This window comes from Theileria equi (assembly GCF_000342415.1).
Source record: "Theileria equi strain WA chromosome 2 map unlocalized gcontig_1105316255037, whole genome shotgun sequence".
NCBI classification, from domain to species: domain Eukaryota; phylum Apicomplexa; class Aconoidasida; order Piroplasmida; family Theileriidae; genus Theileria; species Theileria equi.
Window position 1 is genome coordinate 143980 of NW_004668230.1, and position 20445 is coordinate 164424.

The 20445-nt window shown below is 40.6% G+C and overlaps 12 protein-coding genes across 12 annotated transcripts; 9 read left to right on the plus strand and 3 right to left on the minus strand.

Moving 5' to 3' along the window:
- Nucleotides 1-536: 536 nt before the first annotated feature.
- BEWA_035430 (hypothetical protein) lies at nucleotides 537-1265 on the plus strand (the record flags this gene model as incomplete). Its single annotated transcript, XM_004832902.1, has 2 exons — nucleotides 537-756; nucleotides 826-1265. The coding sequence occupies 2 exons, from the start codon at nucleotides 537-539 to the stop codon at nucleotides 1263-1265; spliced, it is 660 nt and encodes a 219-aa protein (XP_004832959.1).
- A 418-nt stretch (nucleotides 1266-1683) lies between these two features.
- On the plus strand, nucleotides 1684-2809 carry BEWA_035440 (hypothetical protein; the record flags this gene model as incomplete). Its single annotated transcript, XM_004832903.1, has 2 exons — nucleotides 1684-1699; nucleotides 1755-2809. 2 exons carry the CDS (start codon nucleotides 1684-1686, stop codon nucleotides 2807-2809), a joined length of 1071 nt encoding a protein of 356 aa, XP_004832960.1.
- A 265-nt stretch (nucleotides 2810-3074) lies between these two features.
- BEWA_035450 (hypothetical protein) lies at nucleotides 3075-3878 on the plus strand (the record flags this gene model as incomplete). The annotated part of the gene is made up of 2 exons (XM_004832904.1): nucleotides 3075-3221; nucleotides 3321-3878. The coding sequence occupies 2 exons, from the start codon at nucleotides 3075-3077 to the stop codon at nucleotides 3876-3878; spliced, it is 705 nt and encodes a 234-aa protein (XP_004832961.1).
- A 324-nt stretch (nucleotides 3879-4202) lies between these two features.
- Nucleotides 4203-4562, plus strand: BEWA_035460 (hypothetical protein; the record flags this gene model as incomplete). The annotated part of the gene is made up of 1 exon (XM_004832905.1): nucleotides 4203-4562. The coding sequence occupies one exon, from the start codon at nucleotides 4203-4205 to the stop codon at nucleotides 4560-4562; it is 360 nt and encodes a 119-aa protein (XP_004832962.1).
- Nucleotides 4563-4586: 24 nt separating this feature from the next.
- BEWA_035470 (hypothetical protein) lies at nucleotides 4587-6131 on the plus strand (the record flags this gene model as incomplete). Its single annotated transcript, XM_004832906.1, has 4 exons — nucleotides 4587-4631; nucleotides 4862-4972; nucleotides 5006-5655; nucleotides 5897-6131. 4 exons carry the CDS (start codon nucleotides 4587-4589, stop codon nucleotides 6129-6131), a joined length of 1041 nt encoding a protein of 346 aa, XP_004832963.1.
- Nucleotides 6132-6406: 275 nt separating this feature from the next.
- On the minus strand, nucleotides 6407-6976 carry BEWA_035480 (hypothetical protein; the record flags this gene model as incomplete). Its single annotated transcript, XM_004832907.1, has 1 exon — nucleotides 6407-6976. The coding sequence occupies one exon, from the start codon at nucleotides 6974-6976 to the stop codon at nucleotides 6407-6409; it is 570 nt and encodes a 189-aa protein (XP_004832964.1).
- A 554-nt stretch (nucleotides 6977-7530) lies between these two features.
- On the minus strand, nucleotides 7531-8344 carry BEWA_035490 (hypothetical protein). The gene has a single exon (XM_004832908.1). The coding sequence runs from the start codon at nucleotides 8101-8103 to the stop codon at nucleotides 7627-7629; it is 477 nt and encodes a 158-aa protein (XP_004832965.1). The 5' UTR covers nucleotides 8104-8344; the 3' UTR covers nucleotides 7531-7626.
- Nucleotides 8345-9582: 1238 nt separating this feature from the next.
- BEWA_035500 (signal peptide containing protein) lies at nucleotides 9583-10317 on the plus strand (the record flags this gene model as incomplete). The annotated part of the gene is made up of 1 exon (XM_004832909.1): nucleotides 9583-10317. The coding sequence occupies one exon, from the start codon at nucleotides 9583-9585 to the stop codon at nucleotides 10315-10317; it is 735 nt and encodes a 244-aa protein (XP_004832966.1).
- A 573-nt stretch (nucleotides 10318-10890) lies between these two features.
- BEWA_035510 (hypothetical protein) lies at nucleotides 10891-13744 on the minus strand (the record flags this gene model as incomplete). Its single annotated transcript, XM_004832910.1, has 2 exons — nucleotides 10891-13414; nucleotides 13575-13744. 2 exons carry the CDS (start codon nucleotides 13742-13744, stop codon nucleotides 10891-10893), a joined length of 2694 nt encoding a protein of 897 aa, XP_004832967.1.
- Nucleotides 13745-14650: 906 nt separating this feature from the next.
- BEWA_035520 (signal peptide containing protein) lies at nucleotides 14651-15985 on the plus strand. The gene has a single exon (XM_004832911.1). The coding sequence runs from the start codon at nucleotides 14936-14938 to the stop codon at nucleotides 15935-15937; it is 1002 nt and encodes a 333-aa protein (XP_004832968.1). The 5' UTR covers nucleotides 14651-14935; the 3' UTR covers nucleotides 15938-15985.
- A 448-nt stretch (nucleotides 15986-16433) lies between these two features.
- On the plus strand, nucleotides 16434-17192 carry BEWA_035530 (hypothetical protein; the record flags this gene model as incomplete). The annotated part of the gene is made up of 1 exon (XM_004832912.1): nucleotides 16434-17192. One exon carries the CDS (start codon nucleotides 16434-16436, stop codon nucleotides 17190-17192), a length of 759 nt encoding a protein of 252 aa, XP_004832969.1.
- A 399-nt stretch (nucleotides 17193-17591) lies between these two features.
- BEWA_035540 (hypothetical protein) lies at nucleotides 17592-19892 on the plus strand (the record flags this gene model as incomplete). Its single annotated transcript, XM_004832913.1, has 3 exons — nucleotides 17592-17882; nucleotides 17998-18259; nucleotides 19195-19892. 3 exons carry the CDS (start codon nucleotides 17592-17594, stop codon nucleotides 19890-19892), a joined length of 1251 nt encoding a protein of 416 aa, XP_004832970.1.
- Nucleotides 19893-20445: the final 553 nt, after the last annotated feature.

Sequence of the window (20445 nt, forward strand, 5' to 3'; positions counted from 1 at the left end):
AAAGTTTAACAAGATAACGTGGATTTCTGGGACTGTAATCGCGGTTTTATGACTAAAGGGGGTGCTAAATGGTAAATTTGGCTATTTACGGGTATTACTTCGCCAAGAGCTGATATTCTCCATCTGACAATACTTTAAGCTGGAGTGGGATGCTAAAATGTTATGTCTGGAACTCTAGAAGCGGAAGGAATTAGCAGAGGATTCCAGGGACAGCCACAGCGAATTCTGGTCCAGGAAATTTGTCTTTGTGAGAGCCATAGCATTGCATCGGCTTGAGTGGGCGAGTGTGTGAAGTCACGAAAGAAGGTGAGTGTTCTGGGTCTCTGAAACTCTCCAGGGATGACCAGAGAGAGGTCTGAGGAAGATTGTTGTAGTACTTTGAAGAGGACTAGGAAGTAATATTAAAGATACAGGGAGAGACAGTGGTCCTCTAGACACTCCTTTGTTGACTCATGACCAGCTCTTGTTGAAGAATCCCTTCTCTCCGCAAATCAGTTGAACAGTAACCATTTCCCTGGTTCCACTTTTATCGGAAGATGGTGCCTACACTCTGCTCAAGGTGTATTCACTCTCTCAGGTGCTCCTATTTGGACTCGTTACTCCCATATGGACGCAGATTTTTTGGAACTAGACAAGAGAGGCACGAATACACCTCTCATTTTAAAACAATCCCCCTTTCGAGCCTATCAAAGGATTTTATAACCGTACCAATTCACCATCAGGACTATAGAGAGCTGCTAAAGACTATCGTAAAAGGTTAGTGTATTCCAAACTAGGTGTCTATATAGTTTGCATGTATGCATCTCCCACAAACAAACTATTTAGGTGGAAAGGCGTCAATTTCTAACAAAAACTTTTGGAAAAAATGCGCTAAAGCATTCTTGTACAATAGGCATCATTTTACTGCAAAGGAACTGGTAAAGATTGTCAATGCCTTTGGAAGGGCAAAGTATGATGACCCGGTCCTTTTTAATCAAATTGCATCCTTGTTGTTGGAAAACCAACAAAACCTCTCGATAACCGATATTCCAATTATACTTCATGCATGTTCAGAAGTCGGATATCATAACAAGGAGCTCTTTGGAAGATTATACTCTGTGCTTAGTGAAAATGTTGATCGTCTGGGACGACACGGAATTGTCATGGCCATACATGCCGCAAAAAGTGCAGAATCGTTAGATATACTTTCTAGGCGGATATTAGAAAGTGTCCAAGTGTTTACCGTGGAGGTGAGTGTTATGTGCAACTATAAGATGAGTTTGTAATTTTACCGACTGAAGAGGATTCCAAGCATGCTGGATATATACATTTATCATGATAAAATGTCCATCTATAGCTCAATTAGGCTATTAAATGTTATATGATCTGAATGGGTCGTTTTAGGAAATCAAGAGGAACCATCGCACAGTGCTACTCTTCTGTTTATATATTGATTCACCGCTCACGCCGGTTAATACATTGGATAATTATAACGACGGTTTGCGTACTGTAAAGGCTATATATGCGATACTCCATTATATTCCTTTTTCCAATTTGGTCTGTTCACTCGTCTATTCTTCCTTTTAATCATCTTCTTCCTCCTCTACGGGGCAATTAGAGCAGGGGAAACCCCTCTTGTAATTTGTAATAACCACTTGGTTTCTTGAGGGGACGGTATTTGTGGGAGATGGTGTTGGCAGTACTATGGACAGTATGCCTGGTAAAGTTTTGTAGCGCAAGGTTCTTTGGTTTGTTTTCTAGTAAAAGTAAAACAGATAAAAAAGTTACCACTAAACCTACTACTCCAATTACCCTTAATCTTGTCAATCCGGATGAATCAAATATAGATGTGCATATAAAAAATGAATCAGAGGTATCCTTCAAGGGGTATACTCCAAAGAATTGCTATCATATCTCCTCTGTTATGAATGCTGATAAGGAACTATGGAAAGCAACTGAAGGAGCTGATGAGAAGTGCCTATTAGCTGAATCCTATGCTAAGAATAATGTAGAACTTCTTTCTCTAAAAGCCTCTGATAATAGTGGCACAAAGTCTAAATACTTTGAGAAGACTGGTGGAGTATGGAAGAATATTGGCAAGGAATTATTTAATGAGAAGATTGATGTGATGATTGGAGAATCGGGAAGAGATGCTTCTCTAAATATTGCTCATCCGAATAGACTACTATATAAGTCCTTCGATCACCTCTTTTATGCCACTTCAATAAAGCTCACTGTTCCCAAGGAGGGTGTAACCGTTACAAAAGTGGCGGACGGTAGTGAAGATATCTACACTCTTTCCTCTGGAGAAACGTTCGAGTATGCTAAGGCATATCTCAACAAAGATGGTCAGCCGGAGCTTGTCCTTGTAGTAGCTAAGATGTCTGGTGGTGTAAAGGAAACTTATCTTGAACTAAAGGACGGTGTATGGGTGGATTGTAAGGATAAAGATGCAAAGATGAGAAGTTTAGTGTCTACTGCAGAATGGGTATCCAACTTTGATATTAATCTATCCGCTTCCAAGGACACTGACAAGTGTACCATCTTTGAGGCTGTCGTTTTGGGAGTTACTACTAAACACTTTTATCCTAAACCTGGCCATGTAGCCAAGAAGGTAAAGTATGATGGGCAGGAGGTTTGGTCTGGCGGATTTAATGATCGTTGTCTTTCTTGTATCATTCGCAAACGTGGTGACATGGAACTACTAGAAATGATAGTTGTTGAGGCATCTTCAAGGAGGTATAGGTATTTTGAGAATGGTACTGAATGGAGGAGTATCACCACAGCGGAATTTTATGGTAAGCTACAGATTTATAAATACAAGAATTGACTTCAAAGGAGCCTCTTGGGATGTTTCTCTGGCGAACCTGTTGATCCATAAGTTATTACAGTTGCTTAGAATAGTTTGATTTACTCTAAACTTTTCAAAGGATCCAAACGGAGATAATGTTATATATGATAGAATAATCATGGAAATGCTCTGGAATCTTTTGCACAGGAAAACTCTGTTCTCACTTCAGTCGAAAAATCACTCTACATAATAATTCTGTTCGTGTGTAATGAGTCACATCCATATTTTGTAGGACCTCTTAATGATGCTTTCATCAATGAGTCGTTTGGGGTGTAGAAATATTGCGATCCTGCAAAATGTTTCATCACACCTCCTTTCTTTGAACCCTGGACTTTCCCTCAAAAGGGCGCTACAGCTATCCGACATCCTCATCGCATTCAAGTACATTGACGTAAGTTTATACTATTTTATGAATGCCTTGCTGACTATTCTAATGAAATTGCTTGTTCATAACGTTAACAACTTCATCCTCTCTTCACACATTATTCAGAAAAACTACCTAGAAATCATAACTGGTGTTGTATGTAGCGTTCCTCAACTCATTCCATCGAATGAAATCATTGTTTTATTGAAGCTGTTAAATTTGTGCAAAGCATGCAACATTTTTGAGATAAATCCACACCTACTCAAGACCATTGTAAATATGGTCATCGGAGATCCATCGAATGTCATTAGTGCATTCGCAACACAGTCTGTCTTTTCTGAACTTGGTTACTCGAATGTATATCTGGATCAACTCTGTAATGAGCTCTCAAAGGTCATCCCAGAGTACTCGGTACAAGAAAGGATTTACATTTTGGACAAGTGTTCAGAATATAGAATTGATGTTTTTCCCCTTTATAATGCAGTTTTGAACTCGTTAGAGGTAGGTGATGAGTGTGAAATTTTGGCAATGACCTACGTCAGTGGATACAACTGGTGGCGCAAAGGTATCTTTGAGGTCATTCAGGTGACTAGGAAAGCGAAGAAAGGGTACATCCATCAGTACTTGTACGTTTGTTCCGTGTGGAGTGAGAGTAGAGACCGTTTATGGCTGATAAGAAGCTGAACAGTATAGAAGAATGCTCAATACTTCAGTCGGATAACTCAGCACTGCCCCTTGTGACGTCCTCTGTCCTTCATTCTCGCCATTTTTTCAGAGATGCCCTCACCATTTAATCTTCCGAGAAGGAATGCAAACATGAGACTCATCATTCTAGTACACATTCTCGCCACCATTAAACTCTGCAGTGCGGGTTGGGCCAGGTGTTTGAGGTGTTGCTTCAGGGGTGGTGAGGATGATGGCCAAGAAGCTTATCATCGGGTGGAACCTAGGGGTAAAAGTAGGCGGGAAAGTTCTGTCGTGGAGTTTCCCAGTCTACAGACCGAAATAATGTCTCCTTTACCCCCTGGTGATCATCTTGATGTTAAGGATCCTGACCCTCTCTTAGTAATAATTGCAAGACGTGAAAAGAGTGGCATCAGATTTAAGTCGTTCTCTCCTAGGGACGGTATTTCTATTACATCTGTTACAGACGGTGACAAAGAGATTTGGGATGCGTCTGGAGAGGAAGAATGCATCTTTGCTGAGTTCTCCATCAGTAGAGACTGTCTAATGTTATATTTGGAAATTGAGGATGGCGAGAAAGTTTGGCCCAGATTCTTTGAGAAAGTTGGTGAGATGTGGGAAGAAATAAGCGTAAGGAGATTTTCCGATAATCTGGAAAAGATAAGGAGTGGATCTAGTGAGTAATGAATGTATCAGGGATTTATTACCATGTCGCTTGTAGATGGATGTGTTGTAGATGTAGATATGGTTCAAGTTTATGCCGAATAAAGGAGGATAACTTTGGGGTAACTGGATGTACATTTGGAATGGAAGGATGAGTGGTGCATGCAACTTGCTCTATCAAAATACAGATTAAAGCTTCTCCCTGGTCACCTGAATGTCCCATATAAAGACTTTTTGTGGTACTCCAGTTTAAAATTTGCCAAAATTAACCATTTTCACGTTATCCATACTTTACACTTCACAAGACACTATTCCTTCAGCCACTTTTCGGTGAACACATTTCGGATGATGATCATTTTAAACTATTTTCCACCTTTATAAATTTGAATTTTCTGAAGGGTATCTGTTCTTGTCTCTTGTCAATTGAAAAGGTAAGTGCGTTCCGATTCTCTCATCTCTTTTAGAATCCCCGCAATGTCAAGGGCCTTGTGAGCTTAAAGTACAAGGAACTTTTGGACACCCTCTTTACTTCTAGAGAACATTTTATTGAGACTGTTACGTCTCCAGACAGGAAAAATGAGGGCATCGTTCGGGGAAATATACTGGCCAACTGTTTTGATTCACAGAACATACTCAAAGCCTACGATTGCATCCTTGAAACCTCTGCTAAAGCGTCTCAGGTGGAGATTGCGCTGGCCATTTGTCATGCAGACTCCACAGAGTACAAGAGAGGACTTTTGGAGCAACTTGGAACAGACATTCCTATAGAAATAATTCCCGCCATACTCAAAAGTTTGCTCATTTCTCTAGAGATGAAAGAGGAATTGATGGACATGCAGAATGAGCCGATATATAACGCAGTGGTAAAGCTACGTGATTGCCTCTTCTCTGGAGGTCTTGAGGAGCTGTCAACGAGGGGTTTTTCTGCACTCATTACGCTTTTTGATTACGGATTGTTGAAGAAGAGAGAACTTGTACAAGAGGCTGTTAAGGAGCTGGAAAACCGGATAGAAAATCTGGACAGATATAAAGATGTTCTAGAAGGTAAATTACTCGCAAAATCCGCGATGTTACTCTTGAAAAGTAGTGAATTTGTGCTGCAAAGACTTTCAAGGTAAGTAATGGATGTGAATGGAGCGTAGCGGAATGAACATGGGCGACCACAGGCTTTAGCCGACTGAAAGGAGCCTAAATGGTCACTGTAAAGGCAAGAAGAATGAAGGATAAAAGTCATTCATCGGTCTCATCTCTAGTGATAGCCTATACTCCGTCTATTCGCCAAGCTCCCTGATGGTCGCTCAGGCTCCTCTATTTGCTACGCTCATATAGTTTCCCATTAACTAACCCATATTTAGGTGCCTATGCAAGCATGCACATTTTATAACTCCAGGGCAAATTCCAATCGTCCTTGACATCTTTGTGAAGCTTGGATTTAATGAAAAGGAGTGGCTTAGGATGCTGGAGCCTTATGTGGAGGTTGGTCTATTTGATCCCCAAACGATGTTAAAAGTCGAAAAACTCTGCAACACACTTGGAATTTTAACAAAACCGCCTATCGAAGAATCACATGATGAAAATGGGAAATTGTAGTATAAAGAATAAGATTCACCAATGGTGAAGTATTCTGGTATAAATATCGTATCCGCCATTGACAATTGGCGTAAATGGAGCTTAAAGTGTACTGTTTGATCTGTACGCTGTTGAGATTCTAGAGTCGGTAAAACTCTTCCGGTTACTTTGGCTGCTTCTATGTCTATTAATGTACTAAATCACCTTTTCCCTATTCTGTGGGCCACTTCAATCTGCAAAAATTTGTCGTCCTTGACCAGTCTACACCTCTTAAGTTTGGCTGTAGCTCAACGACACTAGTCGTCCATGTACGTTTCTTCTTCTGTCAAAAGAGAGACGTTTGCCTCTATATCGTACATCATCTCATGGAGCACCCAATTAACATGTCCAACTCCAACATCTAACCATCCACCAACCATTCTCTGGAATGCCTTGTAAGTTACACTGGAGCCATTTCTTAGTCCCAAAATTGCAACTGCGGCGTTTTGTTTAATGTAAATTTCTGCCTCTATGCAGATCGAGCTCCGTTCAGAGACCCAAATGGTTTCTATACCATAAACTACCTTCTTGGATGCATAGCCGTCCTTTAAAGACCTGTGAATTACACCAGAATGCTCGTCCATTTCCTCCAATGCCATGGTCTGACCCCGGAGGGAAAGGTCTATAGTGAACTCCTGAGAAGCTTCTCTGAGGGGAGTGTAGCTTTGCCCCTCAACTCCAATCGCTCTTCCACACCTGTAAGGACTATCCCCATTGTTATCACCGGAGGGTCCATTCCTGGCGGTGCTTGCCAGGTCCTTTCCCTCATTTCCGCACTTTGAAAGCTGCAGAATGAACACGGTGAAGAGTATAGTGAGGATCCTCATTGGATATCCGTAATGGATAGCTTTCCAGCAGTCTGGGTGACCTTTGTCTACAAAAGCTTTACGATCATCAATTTCTAGTGCCTAGGCTCCTACAATTGCGCATGCAGACCCCATTGGATAAATCTGAGTGCACAGCCAGACGATATCCGGAATGTCTATTCCGTTGCTTTCCAGCGTATTTCTCGTTTTTACACCCTTCACTCGTCTTTTTGGTATAATGAGGATGGAATTGCATCCGTTTATGGGCCGAAATCACGGAAATCAGTGAGAGCTCAACCACAAAGTGTAGATGCCGTTGATTAAAAGTTGGCGGATTTTGCAGTTTCTATAGGAAATGTGTCTCGGGAGCATAGCCTTGGAATGAATTGGTAGGAATCAGATAAAGTTTCTCTGGGTGTATGTTTTCTATGGATGGTTTATCCCTGGAGATCCCAGCTTCTCATTGACCCAAAAGAGTTACTTGTTCTTCTATTATATACTTCTAAGGAATAATGGATGAAGTATAGATATGTAGTACTCATACATATGCCTATGCATGTAAGAGATTGCCATTAATTAAGCATGTACACTCCCTCTAACGGAGCATGAGCAAGATACCGAATTATGGAACTGCATTGCGTTTATTGTCCATGAGGAGTCACAAAGAGTCACTATTTAGAGGAAGTAGATGGAGTAGTAGAAGGATTAGGAGATGGTGATCCAGATTCTCCCCTCATCTCATTTAGTTTCTTTTCATAATCATCCTTCTTATCGATCTTCTTCCACTTCTCATCACACTTTTCAAAGTACTTCTTCTCAACAGCATTTCTAGTAGCGATTAGAAGTAGAGATGACTCTCCCTTTTTCGATAATGTTGCAAATAGGCACTGTTCACTTGAGATCCTACAGGAATCCCAAATAGTAGCTCCATTATCAACAACAGACTTTATTTTGGAACCACTCTTTGGAGAATATTCCTTAGACTCTAGTCCCTTGTCATTATTCGTTGTCATCTTTACCTTGGATTCATCAGGGCAAGAAAGATCTAAAGTAACGCTACTCCCGTTACTTCTTCCAAAACAGCCACAACATCCTGCACTGCATAGTCTTACCAAACACACAGTCCATAGTACTGCAATAACCTTCATTGCTTTGGTCTAGAGATATTAAAGGAATATCAGAGCCCCAGTGTAAACAAAGAGTCGTTATAAGTGATTGAACCAAGAAAGATCAACAAACATGCACTTGTATTATCTACAGATATAATACACAGACTGTGTGTAACAGAGAAAGTAGAGTAAGGAAAAGAAAGACTAAGAGTCTAAACAAGTCAGAGATACAAGTTATCTACAGGATATCTTTGATCTTTTAATAATACTGTGGAGATAACACAGTAAGAATGGAAGTTAGGAATAGAAGGGTTAATGGGGGATATTACCAGTTTATGTATGCATTTATTCCTCCGAATACTCAGCTACTATCTTTAGACTTTCATGCTGATAGATGGACTGTCACAACAATGTCCGTAGTATTGATCCTCCAGATTCACAGACATGACTTGTGGAGAAATAGGCTGGGGAGATACCTCATACTCTCCCGAGTAGTAAAACATTCTTCCTTACCTCCAGTATTTAAGCCAGTGCTTCCCAGGGTATCCGTATATGTTTCTACCACTTCATTATCTTAGTATCTAAGGTATCTTCTGTATGCCAGGGTACTTTCAGCAGGCAAGTGAGGGAAGAACTGCCCATTATTAAAGCTAGAGACACTTTTCAGATGTATAATGAGATGGATACCAACTAACAAGTACCGAGTTTGAGCCTCTAAAGATCTACTCTTCTTGATAATGAATGTAACCAAGAACTCACCTCTCCAATACGTACTCCCTCATCGTTGGTAAAATGTACCTTGTCGGCCTGAATCTATAACATGATGGAACCCTCACTATCATTGCATGACATCTAGATACCTCGGTCTTTCATCAAGGTACTCCAGAATGTTAGCAACATCTTTTCAACCATTTTCATCTCTTCACCTCCTATTCAGTCTACACCCATACAACAACAATTCAGGGTCCAAATGCTCTCCAAGAGAGACCCAAAGAGGGGAGGTCAACCGATTAGATCACAAATATTCAACCTGGGTGGAGTGGAGCCCTTGCAGCCTTGGTTTTATCCAGAGGGAGTAATGGCGAATTCACCATAAGGTGGATGAACATGGATGAATGTTGATGGTGTAAGACAAAGATAGCCTGAGAAACTAACAGGAGCTAAGTGAATAGCGATTAAAATCCCTAGATACTCCTTAACCTGGAGCCCATACTGATTCCATTACAGTATTGAAAGCCGCTTGTCCAACTACTGCATGCAGCGGGGATATGGATGACAAGCTCCGCATTACGGTTTTGTTCTATGAGAACCTTTGATGATCTATAAATTCCAGAGAAGATAAACCGGCACCAGGGAATGAAAAAGTACAGTGCGACCATGGGCGTACAGAGGGCGTTTTACCGTCGGAGGAGACTCTGCTATTTGTACTATATTTCCTCTTTGATTTAAGCTAAAAAAATCTGTATGCAAGTTTTACGGGTTTTTTGGGCATCCCTTGAATATCTCTAGACCGAGGCAATGAGGGTTCTGGCAGTATTATGGATAATATTCCTAGCAAGATTATGTTACTGTGGAGACGATTTAGAGGTTAAAAACCTCATTGAAGATACTGAACAAGAATCTTATGAGTTAGAAGAACATGCTCCTCTATCTGATCTAAAGGTCAAGGTAGACGAATCTCTATTCAATGTAGAGAATGGACAAGAGAATGGTATCAAGATTCTCAGGTTGACTGTAAAGAATGGCACCCCTACTAACGAACTTACCTTTGATGGTCAGACAGTTTGGGAGGGTAAGAAAAAGTTGTGCTCTTCGACTGTCTTGTATATGGATGGAGAGAAGCCCACTCTTGCAGTACTTGTTACCAGGGATAAGAATAATAAGCAGGGGAAAGTCTATAGATACCATGATGGAAAGCAGTGGAAGGATGAGAGAGAATTTCAACATAAAAGTAAGCTTGCGACACTTATGGGAGAAACTTTAGACCTTTCTAACCCGGATACCTCCAAGTTAGATGTGCACACAGAAAATGCATATGGAGTGTCATTAAAGGAGTATACTCCAAAAAGTGCCTTCCACATATCCTCTCTGACTGATGGTGATAAGGAACTATGGAAGGCTGGAACTGGAGAAATTTCTGGGTTTGTAACTTCTTGTACAAGGGGAGACTCTTCTCTCATTACCATAGGGATAAACAAAGATGATGGCTCTGTACTAGATTTAAAGTACTTTGAAAAGGTGGAAGGAGATTAAGAAGGAAGATTATGATAAGAAGTTTACCGGCATGAGTAAATCTGGATCATCTACTAGTGGTAACTCCGCAACTCAATCTCAAGCTTCTCAATAGTGATTCATAGATACTTCCTATGGATATAATGTAGTATGTTCTCAAACCCTGCAGTATGCAGTACTAGGATCAGGATGCATTCTTTTAACTTACTTCTAGGTCACCTTTTAGAGTCTTTAACCTTAACTCTTGGTATACTCCATTACTCGTTTTGTTATAAAGGTGCATGTCCTGAGAGTACTTCCGGAGAGTCTAAGGAAGACTCCATAGAGCAGACTACAGTCCAGACAATGACCCAACAAAAAAGTAAACAACTAACATGAAGCAAATCAAACCAACAAATTAAGAACAACTAGTCAGTGCAGATTCCATAGGAACATATAGAGCATATCATGGAGACTCATTAGATATGTACAAGTTTTCATGGAGTGCCTCAGAATAGCCATGGCATAAAACGGCATACCTTTTTTTATGGATGCATCTCTTAAACTGGTAGTGGTCATGCTTCTGGTGTTTCTTAGAACATCCATAGGCATCCATCATATCTGTCTAACCCAAGGATCTCCTTTAGAACGTTTGTACAACCAATAAGCAAATCCAGTAATACCTCCAGCTCCGGCAATAGGAGCAGAAGATGCTCCAAAGATAGCCCATGATCCTAGGGCTCCACCAACAGCAGCGGTACCAACTCCAGCAAGAGCAGCAGAGGTACCAGTTTCAGGAGGTTTACAGGGGTTCCTAGTCTTATCTATGTTGTTCAGTTCATCAAGAATTTTATAGTAATCTTCAGGCTTGTTATCCAGTTCAGCTTTTGTCCAACCACCACTTCCTACAGAGTCTTTGAACCACTTATTATGTCCATCAGTAGTGTAATAGATCAGGAGCGGAGTGGCAAGATTCTCATGCCACTCCGATCCAGAGGACTTCTTAAATTCCACAAGTAGAGGGATCAGAGAATTGTTCCACTTGTATATCCTTAGTTGAGATACAAAAGCATCAGTGGTAACAATGTTAGTAGGGTTTTCATTGTATGTAACCCTAGATATTCTAGTTGTTCCAGTATGCTTATGAACATCAAGAATTTCGTAGGATTCAACCTTGTAATCAACAGCTTCGGATGGAAGAGATGGTAGAGATTTTTGTGATTTTACAGACTTATATTTTAGGCAACTAGATGGATTATCCTTAGCTTTGAATCGTTCGAGATCAGTAGGATCTGTTAATTCAATAGGTATCGCATTGTTCTTTTGACAGTTCTGATGATCAAGTGCCTGTTGTTTATCCATACCAGATACTTGGCTAGGCCCCCAACGTTGAATAAGAGTACCATAGTATGTTGTATATTCTTTTTGTGTTTTTTTCGTAATTCCAAGTAAAATTGGAATTTTGGGATTAGCATCCCAGAAGTATACTTCCACCTCTTTAACACTAGATATCTTTCCACTTGATCCTGCTATTATAGTACCTCCATTCTGCAAATCTTTACTCAGAACAAAGGTTCCACCTTTACTGTATACCTTATGAGTGTTTTTGAAGAAACCAAGTAAAGGATCTTTCTCAGCCTTCGTGACAAAGATTGGGGTTTTCCTAGAACTAGAATCATATTGGTATCTGTGAAATGATTTTCCTGCTGGAACAACCTCATTAACATCTAGCTGAATACCTTCTGCACCAGTTTGTTGATCACATCCCCCTATTCCCAGACCCTGCCTGACTTTATCCAAAATACCTCCAAGTTGATGTTTAACATCACCAGGAGTTCTTTTATCAGGGAATCCTTCATACTCTTCCCAATAACCTTGTTTGTTTTTCTTTTGGTACCATTTATAATTCTTATTCTCATATTCTAAACACATAAGGAATGGTTTATCTTTGTCACATGGAGATACGTATGCAATAAGCATCTTAACATCCCTAAATGGTGGACCAACACTCCTAAAATTTTGTTTATCACTTCCAACATAAATTTCAGATATGTTAAGAGATTTTCTAGTACCTTCAGAGTTCCAATACTTGTGAGAGAACAAAACAGGATCCGTACCATAATCTTCGCTGTACCCATAGCTGATCCTATTTCTGTGTAGAATGTGGCGCTTTGGATGGCAATCTCCGGAACTTCCAATCTTAATCTGAACTACTTTATTGTATATGCAGTTGAGAAGGTCCAATCTTCCCTTAAGTTCATCTGGAATACGTTCCGTCCAAGGTAAAGCTCTCCATTTGTCATGTTTATAATTACCATTTTTGTCAGGACTACTTATATTTTCAATCCAGTATGAATAACCATTATCACTAAAAAATTCTATCAATAGAGGGTTCTTCTTCTGGTCGTCTTCCTTCCAGTAATAGGCCGACACAATATTAAAATTGTCCTTGTCAACTGGAATTGGGAGGTAATAACCAGTCTTATATCTTAACCGCTTCTGAAAGGTGAGTTGCCTTCTTCTGTAGACAAGAATAGAATTCTCGGAAAATTCGCCGCTATAATTGTACTTTTTATAACCTTCAGAATCCTTAACGGAATCTTGTTGAACCTTTATCTCTAATTTTTCACTACAAATTTCACAATCAATCTCGTAACCTTTATTCTGATCGAAGTCTATGTGTATTCTATGAGCGACAAACAATCTACATGATAACGCCTTTAGCTTAGTCTCAAATTCCTTTTTACCAGAATAGTTGTTTTCATCAGGAAATTCCTTCAACTCATCTTGGCGAAGCCTTCTCCATCTTTTATTAGCATGACTTCCAATATTTTCAAACCAATGTATTTGTTGACCATCATCTTTAGCCCTTATGAGAAGAGGTTTATTAATTGAATACGGATCGTCATCATATATTTTGTTGTAAAATACTGTTACAGAATATGCAGTTTCAAACAAATTGGAAAACCCTATCCTTTCCAGTTCAGCATTTTGCCATAGTACACCAGAAATTTGAGTAGTTCTGATATGTTGCGGATCGATTGCATGGGTAGAGTATCCAAAGTTAGTCCCTTTTACTGTCCCCGTTTTCACGGAGACATGCCTTTTGTTACCTCTACATTTACATCTTTTATTACTTCTGCATTTGTTCTGTATGTTGACATTTAATCCACTCATCCACCCTTAGATTTAGTAGTTTAAATACATTTTCAGCACCTTATATCATTCATTCAAACCTTCGACATATATATTTTTAACTATGCAATATCCTGTTGTCACCGTTGTAGTAGTGCGCTCACCCATTATCTATATCCCATTCATCCTCCCTCACAACTAGCTCACAGTCAGAGAGACTATCCACAGAACAAGATGATGAACAACTATCAATACAGTCTTCAGTAGTACAATCAACACTCACGTCAGTAGAAATTAGTTCGTCTATCCAATCATCAACTTCCACCGAGTCCATAACACAGTCCACTCAGCAGTAAATGCCTAGACCAACATGCATACTAGACATGTACAATGTATTATCTGAAGGCTCAACAAGGACATAAGTATTAGCCTAAGGAGAGAAGGCCTCCGAAAGGGACGAGTTGGATAAAGAAGAGGAATAACTCCCGGACATTAATGAAAAGGGTATAAAGAGTGCAATTTTAGCCTCTGGAATGGAAAGGAATGCTCACAAGGTGCCTTTCATTCTTCTTCTTCCTAGGCGTACAGAAACTGTTATAACTGTACCTTACATGTTTACTCGTTCCAAACATCATGGTTAGAGTTGGAGAGTGTAGAGTATTAAAGTGTATGAGAAACTAACAAGAGCATTATAACAGTCCAGATATTCTCATGGACAAGTGTGTATAGTACTACCTACCGGTAGATTTATACTGCATTAATGAGCATACATTCATCCACAGGATGGATAACAGGTCCATTTTAGGACCATCTAAGTGTACAATTAAAGCGTTTGCTGGGATTAATTGGATTAATGAGCAGTTCTTCCTTTCCTTAACCAAAGATTATTTTACATACAGGGGACATTTTGGAGAGTAGGAGGGTGGAATGGGATTGATATACTGACACTTTGGTAAAGACCATGTAATTCTTTTTTAAATGATGAGAGATTAATGGCTTCTTTCATTTATAAGTTAGACAACCGACAAGTTATTCTTGGCACTCTTTAATGGTTCTGTCTATTATTCCAGTCATCTCTACTCATCCTGAGGATCCAACAAGACTGACATCATTGCGACTGTAAATCTATCAGCATGAGAGCCTCCGGGTAATATTTGGTAATCAGGAAGAATAAATGTCTACATAAACCGCTATTCCCCCATTATTAATCCCTACATTCATGGGTTCTAATTCCTCTTACACTCTCTTTATGATAGTAGAAGAGAAAGGAGACTTTCCAACTCACTTGTATCCTTAATTTGTCGAGACTTAAAGTCTTTGTTTCCCTACTCAATCTTCTCTGTTACGTCTATTGCGTATTTTTCTAGTAAGGCACCGCGAGTGCATGCGCGTTGTTGTCTACTGTTCTGATTACTTCTGGGTACTCTCTTCTTTTAGATAGCACCAATTATTTTGCTCTCATACTAATACTTCCTGCATGTACTAAGGTTATAGTTGTTATTTTGACAGACAGATACTCTACAAAATGAATGTCTTCTCAGTACTATTGACAGTATGTCTAGTGGAACTATGTCACTGCGGAGATGACGCCACTGCTACAAAAGAAGCATTAAAGGGAGCAGTAGGCGGCCAACAGAATTCTCCTAACTCTGTTGAAGAATCCAAACAGGTGGTTCCACCATCTCAACCTACTCCAGAAGAGTCTGCACCTCTGAGTGCACGTGCTAAAAAGGTTGGACCACTCTTTGATGTAAAAGAATCTGGTGATAATGGTGTGTTTTATTTGACCTGTACACCAAAGAAGGACAAGAATCCTAAAAGGCTTGTTTACGAAGGCGTGATTGTATGGGACGGAAAGAGAAAAGCACAGTTCTTGTCAGCCCTAATCTACTTTAATGGAGATCAACCATATCTTGTAACACTGCACTGTAGGGAAAATAGAAAGGACTATACCCTCTTCCTCCATTATAACGGTGATAACTGGGAACATAACAGGAGAGAATATGGGAGGAAGCTTAACATGCTAAAGGGAATCGTTCCTGTCGTCCAACCAGCAAGACAGGTTAATACTATTCCCATCACTCTTGACCTTTCCAGTCTGAATGAATCAGAGATAGAGATTGCTACAAGGGAAGATAGGGGAGTATCACATACTACATATTCTCCAAAGGAAGGTGTCCTCATAACCTCTGTTGTTGAAGGTGGAGCTCAACTTTGGGCTACTCCTGAGGGTGAAAAGCTTTTATTCGCGAGAGTATCGACAAAGGGAGAATCTTCACTGCTTTTTATTTCCGCTAAAATTTGTGGAAGGGTCAGTAAAAGGTACTTTGAAAAGCTTGGTGGACAATGGAAGAAGATTACCGAGGGAAACTATGACAAGAAACTAGATGACCTAAAGAACGAGCCGATTGAGAAACATGCCGAAGAGAATGGTCAGTCTAATGATACTTCTGAAGACTCTCCTGGTGAGGAATCTCCAGAAACTGAATCAGCTGATCTCACTTCAGAGTCTGAAGATTCTGAATAGTGACTCCTAACGGATACTCTGAGTACACAATTCAGTACCATAATTCGGTATATTTCTCACATTCCATTGGAGTGTACATGCTTAATTAATGGTAGTCTCTCCTACGTGCATAGACACAATAATGAGTGATTAGCATCTTCCAACCATTATTAGTGTATGAGCTAATGATAGAAGAATGAACTTTTTGTAGTCATGGAGAGTTAGAAGCCAGAGTGCCAACCACCCATTTTGTAGATACACCTAAAACAGTCTAATTAGTACTAGACAAACCAAGTTATAAAGAGCCTATAATATCCTAGCTAGAGGTCTAGATACTACGGTTATGTGAGAGTGGTTAGCTGTCAAATTTAGCAGTTGAGCAGAGTACGGAGCAGCTGCATGCAACCCATTCCAGATCCCCAGACAGCTGCCACAGCTCCATGGCAGACTCATAACTCACAGCATTTTTACAGGTAACTAATACCAAAATCGCTTTAGTAATGAGCCATAAATCACAATGAATGTTTTACTACGGCTAGTCATTCCCGCCACCCTGGCTATCCTTCGGGCTAATTTAACAAAGTCATCCCTTGTAGATGGTGGAGCAGTAGGATTTGTGCCACGGGCTGAGGATCAACTAGTTGCATTCAACCCTCCAAAGACCCCTATCGACATTGACGTGGCTGGTGAGACGCCAGATATGGTCTTGACGCAAGAAGCTCTCGGGAATCCTAGTGCAACCAGCTATACAGTCAAACCAGAACATTATGATAGTCACATTATTGGCGATGTCCTGGACAATGGAGAGGTCATTTTAGAGGCTAATACCATGGTCATAGAAAGAAGAGTCTACTTCCAGGACGAAGGAGATGCCAGAATCATAAGAGTCAGTGACATGTTCCTTATCGCAGGCGGAGGAGGATTAGATTGTGAAACTACCGAGTTGGTCAAAAGAAAGGGATACTACCAGTATGAACCATTGGCGAGGTACCCAGTGGACCTTGATCTACTATCCAATGACCTTCCCAACGAGATTGAACGGACTGTAGATGAATCGTCAGGAAAGACCATATTCAAGATAAGACCACACTTGATAAACTGCGCCTACATTTGCATAGTATCATACGGTGACTGCCTATTGGCAAACGGAAGAGGATGCTACCATGTTTTCTCAAGGGAAGTCACTGTAGATTCTTTAGATGGATTCCTACTTATCAACGTTTTAACTTGTTGGAATAACGGCTGTGTGTCAAACTCAAAACATATCTTGAGGTAGTTTGATGTTCTCTTAGCCTAGACTAACTTGTACTTCTATATTCATAAAGTTTTGCATGCACGTTTATGACAAGTGTTTAGGCCTGGAACTCACTTCTCTTCCCTATGTTCCTCGGAATCCATCATTCTTCTTCATTCCACCGTCAACCACTCTTCCTCCATACACATTCTTCTAGGTACCCCTGTCTCCCGTTAGTACTCCCGGTGGGTCATCTAGGTACCCTTGTAGCATTTCCGTGAAAAATCCACAAATCTGCCATTTCTGAGCTCACCATGCCTACAAAATCGCGAACCAACACACATAAACAAACAGAAAAACTTTCCTGGCCTCTTTTGGGTTCTTTGGACGCTCAGGTCCCAACGGTCGCCTGGGTCATTCTCAGTCTAAATAATCTCTCCAATGCGCATCCTCTTTACTGTGGTAGCAAAATTCCCACCGCAGTCGAGAAGATTAATCACAGGGGTACCGAGTAGAGGCGCAGAGGCCCTGGAGAACGGCGACAGTCGCACATTCTCGCGCTTTCTGTACACAGGGGGAAACGTTGAGAATTTTCGCTTGAAAGAGAGGAAAATTCGTCGCTTTTCCACGCAACCTGAGGGACAAGTAAAGAGCGCAGAGCAGGAGCCCAGAAATTTGCAGCAAATCGACCAGAGGAGCCACGGGGCCTACACCAAGTCGGAGGAGTTCAAGGTTCGTCTGTTTATCCACAATTTCAGGTCCCATGTGCTCATATCTGTGTAATGGCATCGCAGTTTGCCATTTATCTCCAATTCACAGTCTATAGCAATGAAACACAAAAATGTAGGCCCCTAGGTTGGACAAGAAGGGCTTTGAAAGGGACAACTTTAGGCGTCTTAGGCCATTTTTAAAGTTTCTGGCCTTTCAGAGCATCCCAGTGGCGGTTCTGGCCTTTATATACAAGAAGCTCGAAAAGAGGAAGCTGGAACTCCAGTCTGTACCACTAGAGAGCGTCGAAGAAGTAGTGGAACACGTCTGGAAAGTTGCAAAGGAAGCAACCTGCTTTTGCGAAGCCAACGGAAAGTTTCTTCAGATCCACCCAGTTTTAGGTAAGTTGATGCAGAGTATACGAACGGAGTGAGTATAATGTGAGCTATGGAATAGCGAATGGACGACTATACGCCAGTATGGGAGTCAGAGCGACTAACAGGAGCTCTATGGCGACCTCGGGGAGCCTAAGGAACAGTAGGATTTCAGTACTACCAGAGGTAGTAATGACCTACCGACGTCAAAGACTAGGGAGTATATCACTATGGAATGAACAGAGTGAATGGAAGAGTGATGGCGAGATGATAGGTATCGAGTTGTGTAATGCAACAGTAGCAGGATATGAGTTTGTTGAGTGGAAAGATGGGAATTATTATTAGCCATGAGATGTTCAGTAGATGGAATCTTTATGGCAACTACACAGAGGTATAGGAGCCTCTCTATTCTCCGTATTCTTCTAACAAAAAGTAGGTCTCTAGACCGAATCAGACAACTGTAGGGAATCTGGAGGTCACGCTGCCATCTCTAGGCTCTCTTGGAAAGTGCCAGTACCTGCAAACCATGGAAAAACTGCAACCTTAAGGGCTATTCTTACATTTGACATTCATGACGACTGCTGCTGCGGCATAAGCCTTTTGACAATCGCTAGCAAGTTCATGGAAATGATTGTTTACACTCTTGCAAGTTTGCTGCTCTTTACTGTGGAAGCGTTTGGTTAATAAGGAAAAATCAATGGGACATTGGAGTTACGATTTTATCCCAAGTTTCCCGAAAAGGAATCCCGGAAATTATTTAGCATGGTCACCAGACATTCACTCCATAGATACCCCTTGTTCATCAGGCAGAGCCTCATGACTAATGCTACGGGACTAGCTGGTTACCATTGTGGCTACCTATTCACTCAAAAGATATTTGCATCGAGTTTCGCATTACGTCACAGACAAAATGATGACCTTTCACCAATTACTACTGTTGTTACCCATCATCATCCTTGTAGAAAGAACATGTGGATTTATTCGTGGACGTCCGTTAAAGACTTCGTTAGATCTGGATTTGTCTGCTCCTCTTCCTGAGCAAGTAACGACAATTAGCCTCAATGATTATGACAGGGCCCACTTGTATACCATCAAACCAGAGTATGCGAACGAATACAAGATTGGAAAAGTTGTAGATGGTTCCATACTTGTATCTGAAGATCACTTGAAAATTATAGAGAGGAAGGTATTTTTTGCTTCAAATTCTGACAATGTAAAATGTGTTGAGATTGTAAATGCATATATCAACAATGAAAATAATATTGCAAAAGACTTGGAGGAGTTTGAAATGTTACCTAGTGACGAAATCTACCATCCAGTTATTCGCATTCCTATCGAGCTTAATCTTTTTCAAACGACCTCTACAAAATTTATACATGTGGAGACTATTATGGAAAATGTTAGACATTATTCTGTACAACAATACCTAAAATATGACGTTGTCATTGGTAAAGTCAAGTATGGTGAATACATTCTGGATGATGCAGTTGAGGGAGTTTTACAAAAGCGGGTGGTATTTAGCAAGTCAGAAGAAGAATATAGTATTGAAATAATCTCCATTATGAATGATTGGACTCGAGTAAAGTCACAATACGTCTCTAGAGGGGAGGATAAACCATTTTTGCTGACTCGCAAAAGTGTAGAACATATGCCATGGTGAATGTGATTATTGAGATGCACACGCCCATACCGACCATTCTGCTCACACCAGTTGAGAGGTGGTAGCTTGGGAGAGACGTGAGTGTTGACTGTACTACTGAAGACTGTGTTGATAGTCACTCATCTTGTTCTGCGGATACGCTCTCTGATGGTGAGCTACTTGTGAGGGAGGATGAATGAATGTATGAGGAGGTACGGCTAGATGGAGGAAGTACTATTGGATGATGGGTATGGTTCCTGTGGAAGGACAATTACTCTCATCAGCTCTATTATCTTACTCATCATACTATAGACGGATGTGAATCGCAATTTGATCGTATTGAGATACCTCTGCTGGAGTATACAAGGTTAATGTAGTTTCAAAGGTCATGGCTTCCCTTCCTCATTTACTTCAGGAGGTCTAAGCCTACCACTTCGAAGACTAGGAGCTAGGAGAATGTCACCTGCTATTACTAAGGCTGATGAACAAGTTGCTAACCCATCTACTAATACTTGTTCCCGTTGTTCTCATTGTTGCTGGCATATATGGAGTTTCTAAAGGCTCTTCTACTTGG

What these genes read in the sequence shown, in the direction of transcription:
- BEWA_035490 (XM_004832908.1), bottom strand. Translation starts at nt 8,103, where the DNA reads ATGAAGGTTATTGCAGTACTATGGACTGTGTGTTTGGTAAGACTATGC.
- BEWA_035520 (XM_004832911.1), top strand. Translation starts at nt 14,936, where the DNA reads ATGAATGTCTTCTCAGTACTATTGACAGTATGTCTAGTGGAACTATGT.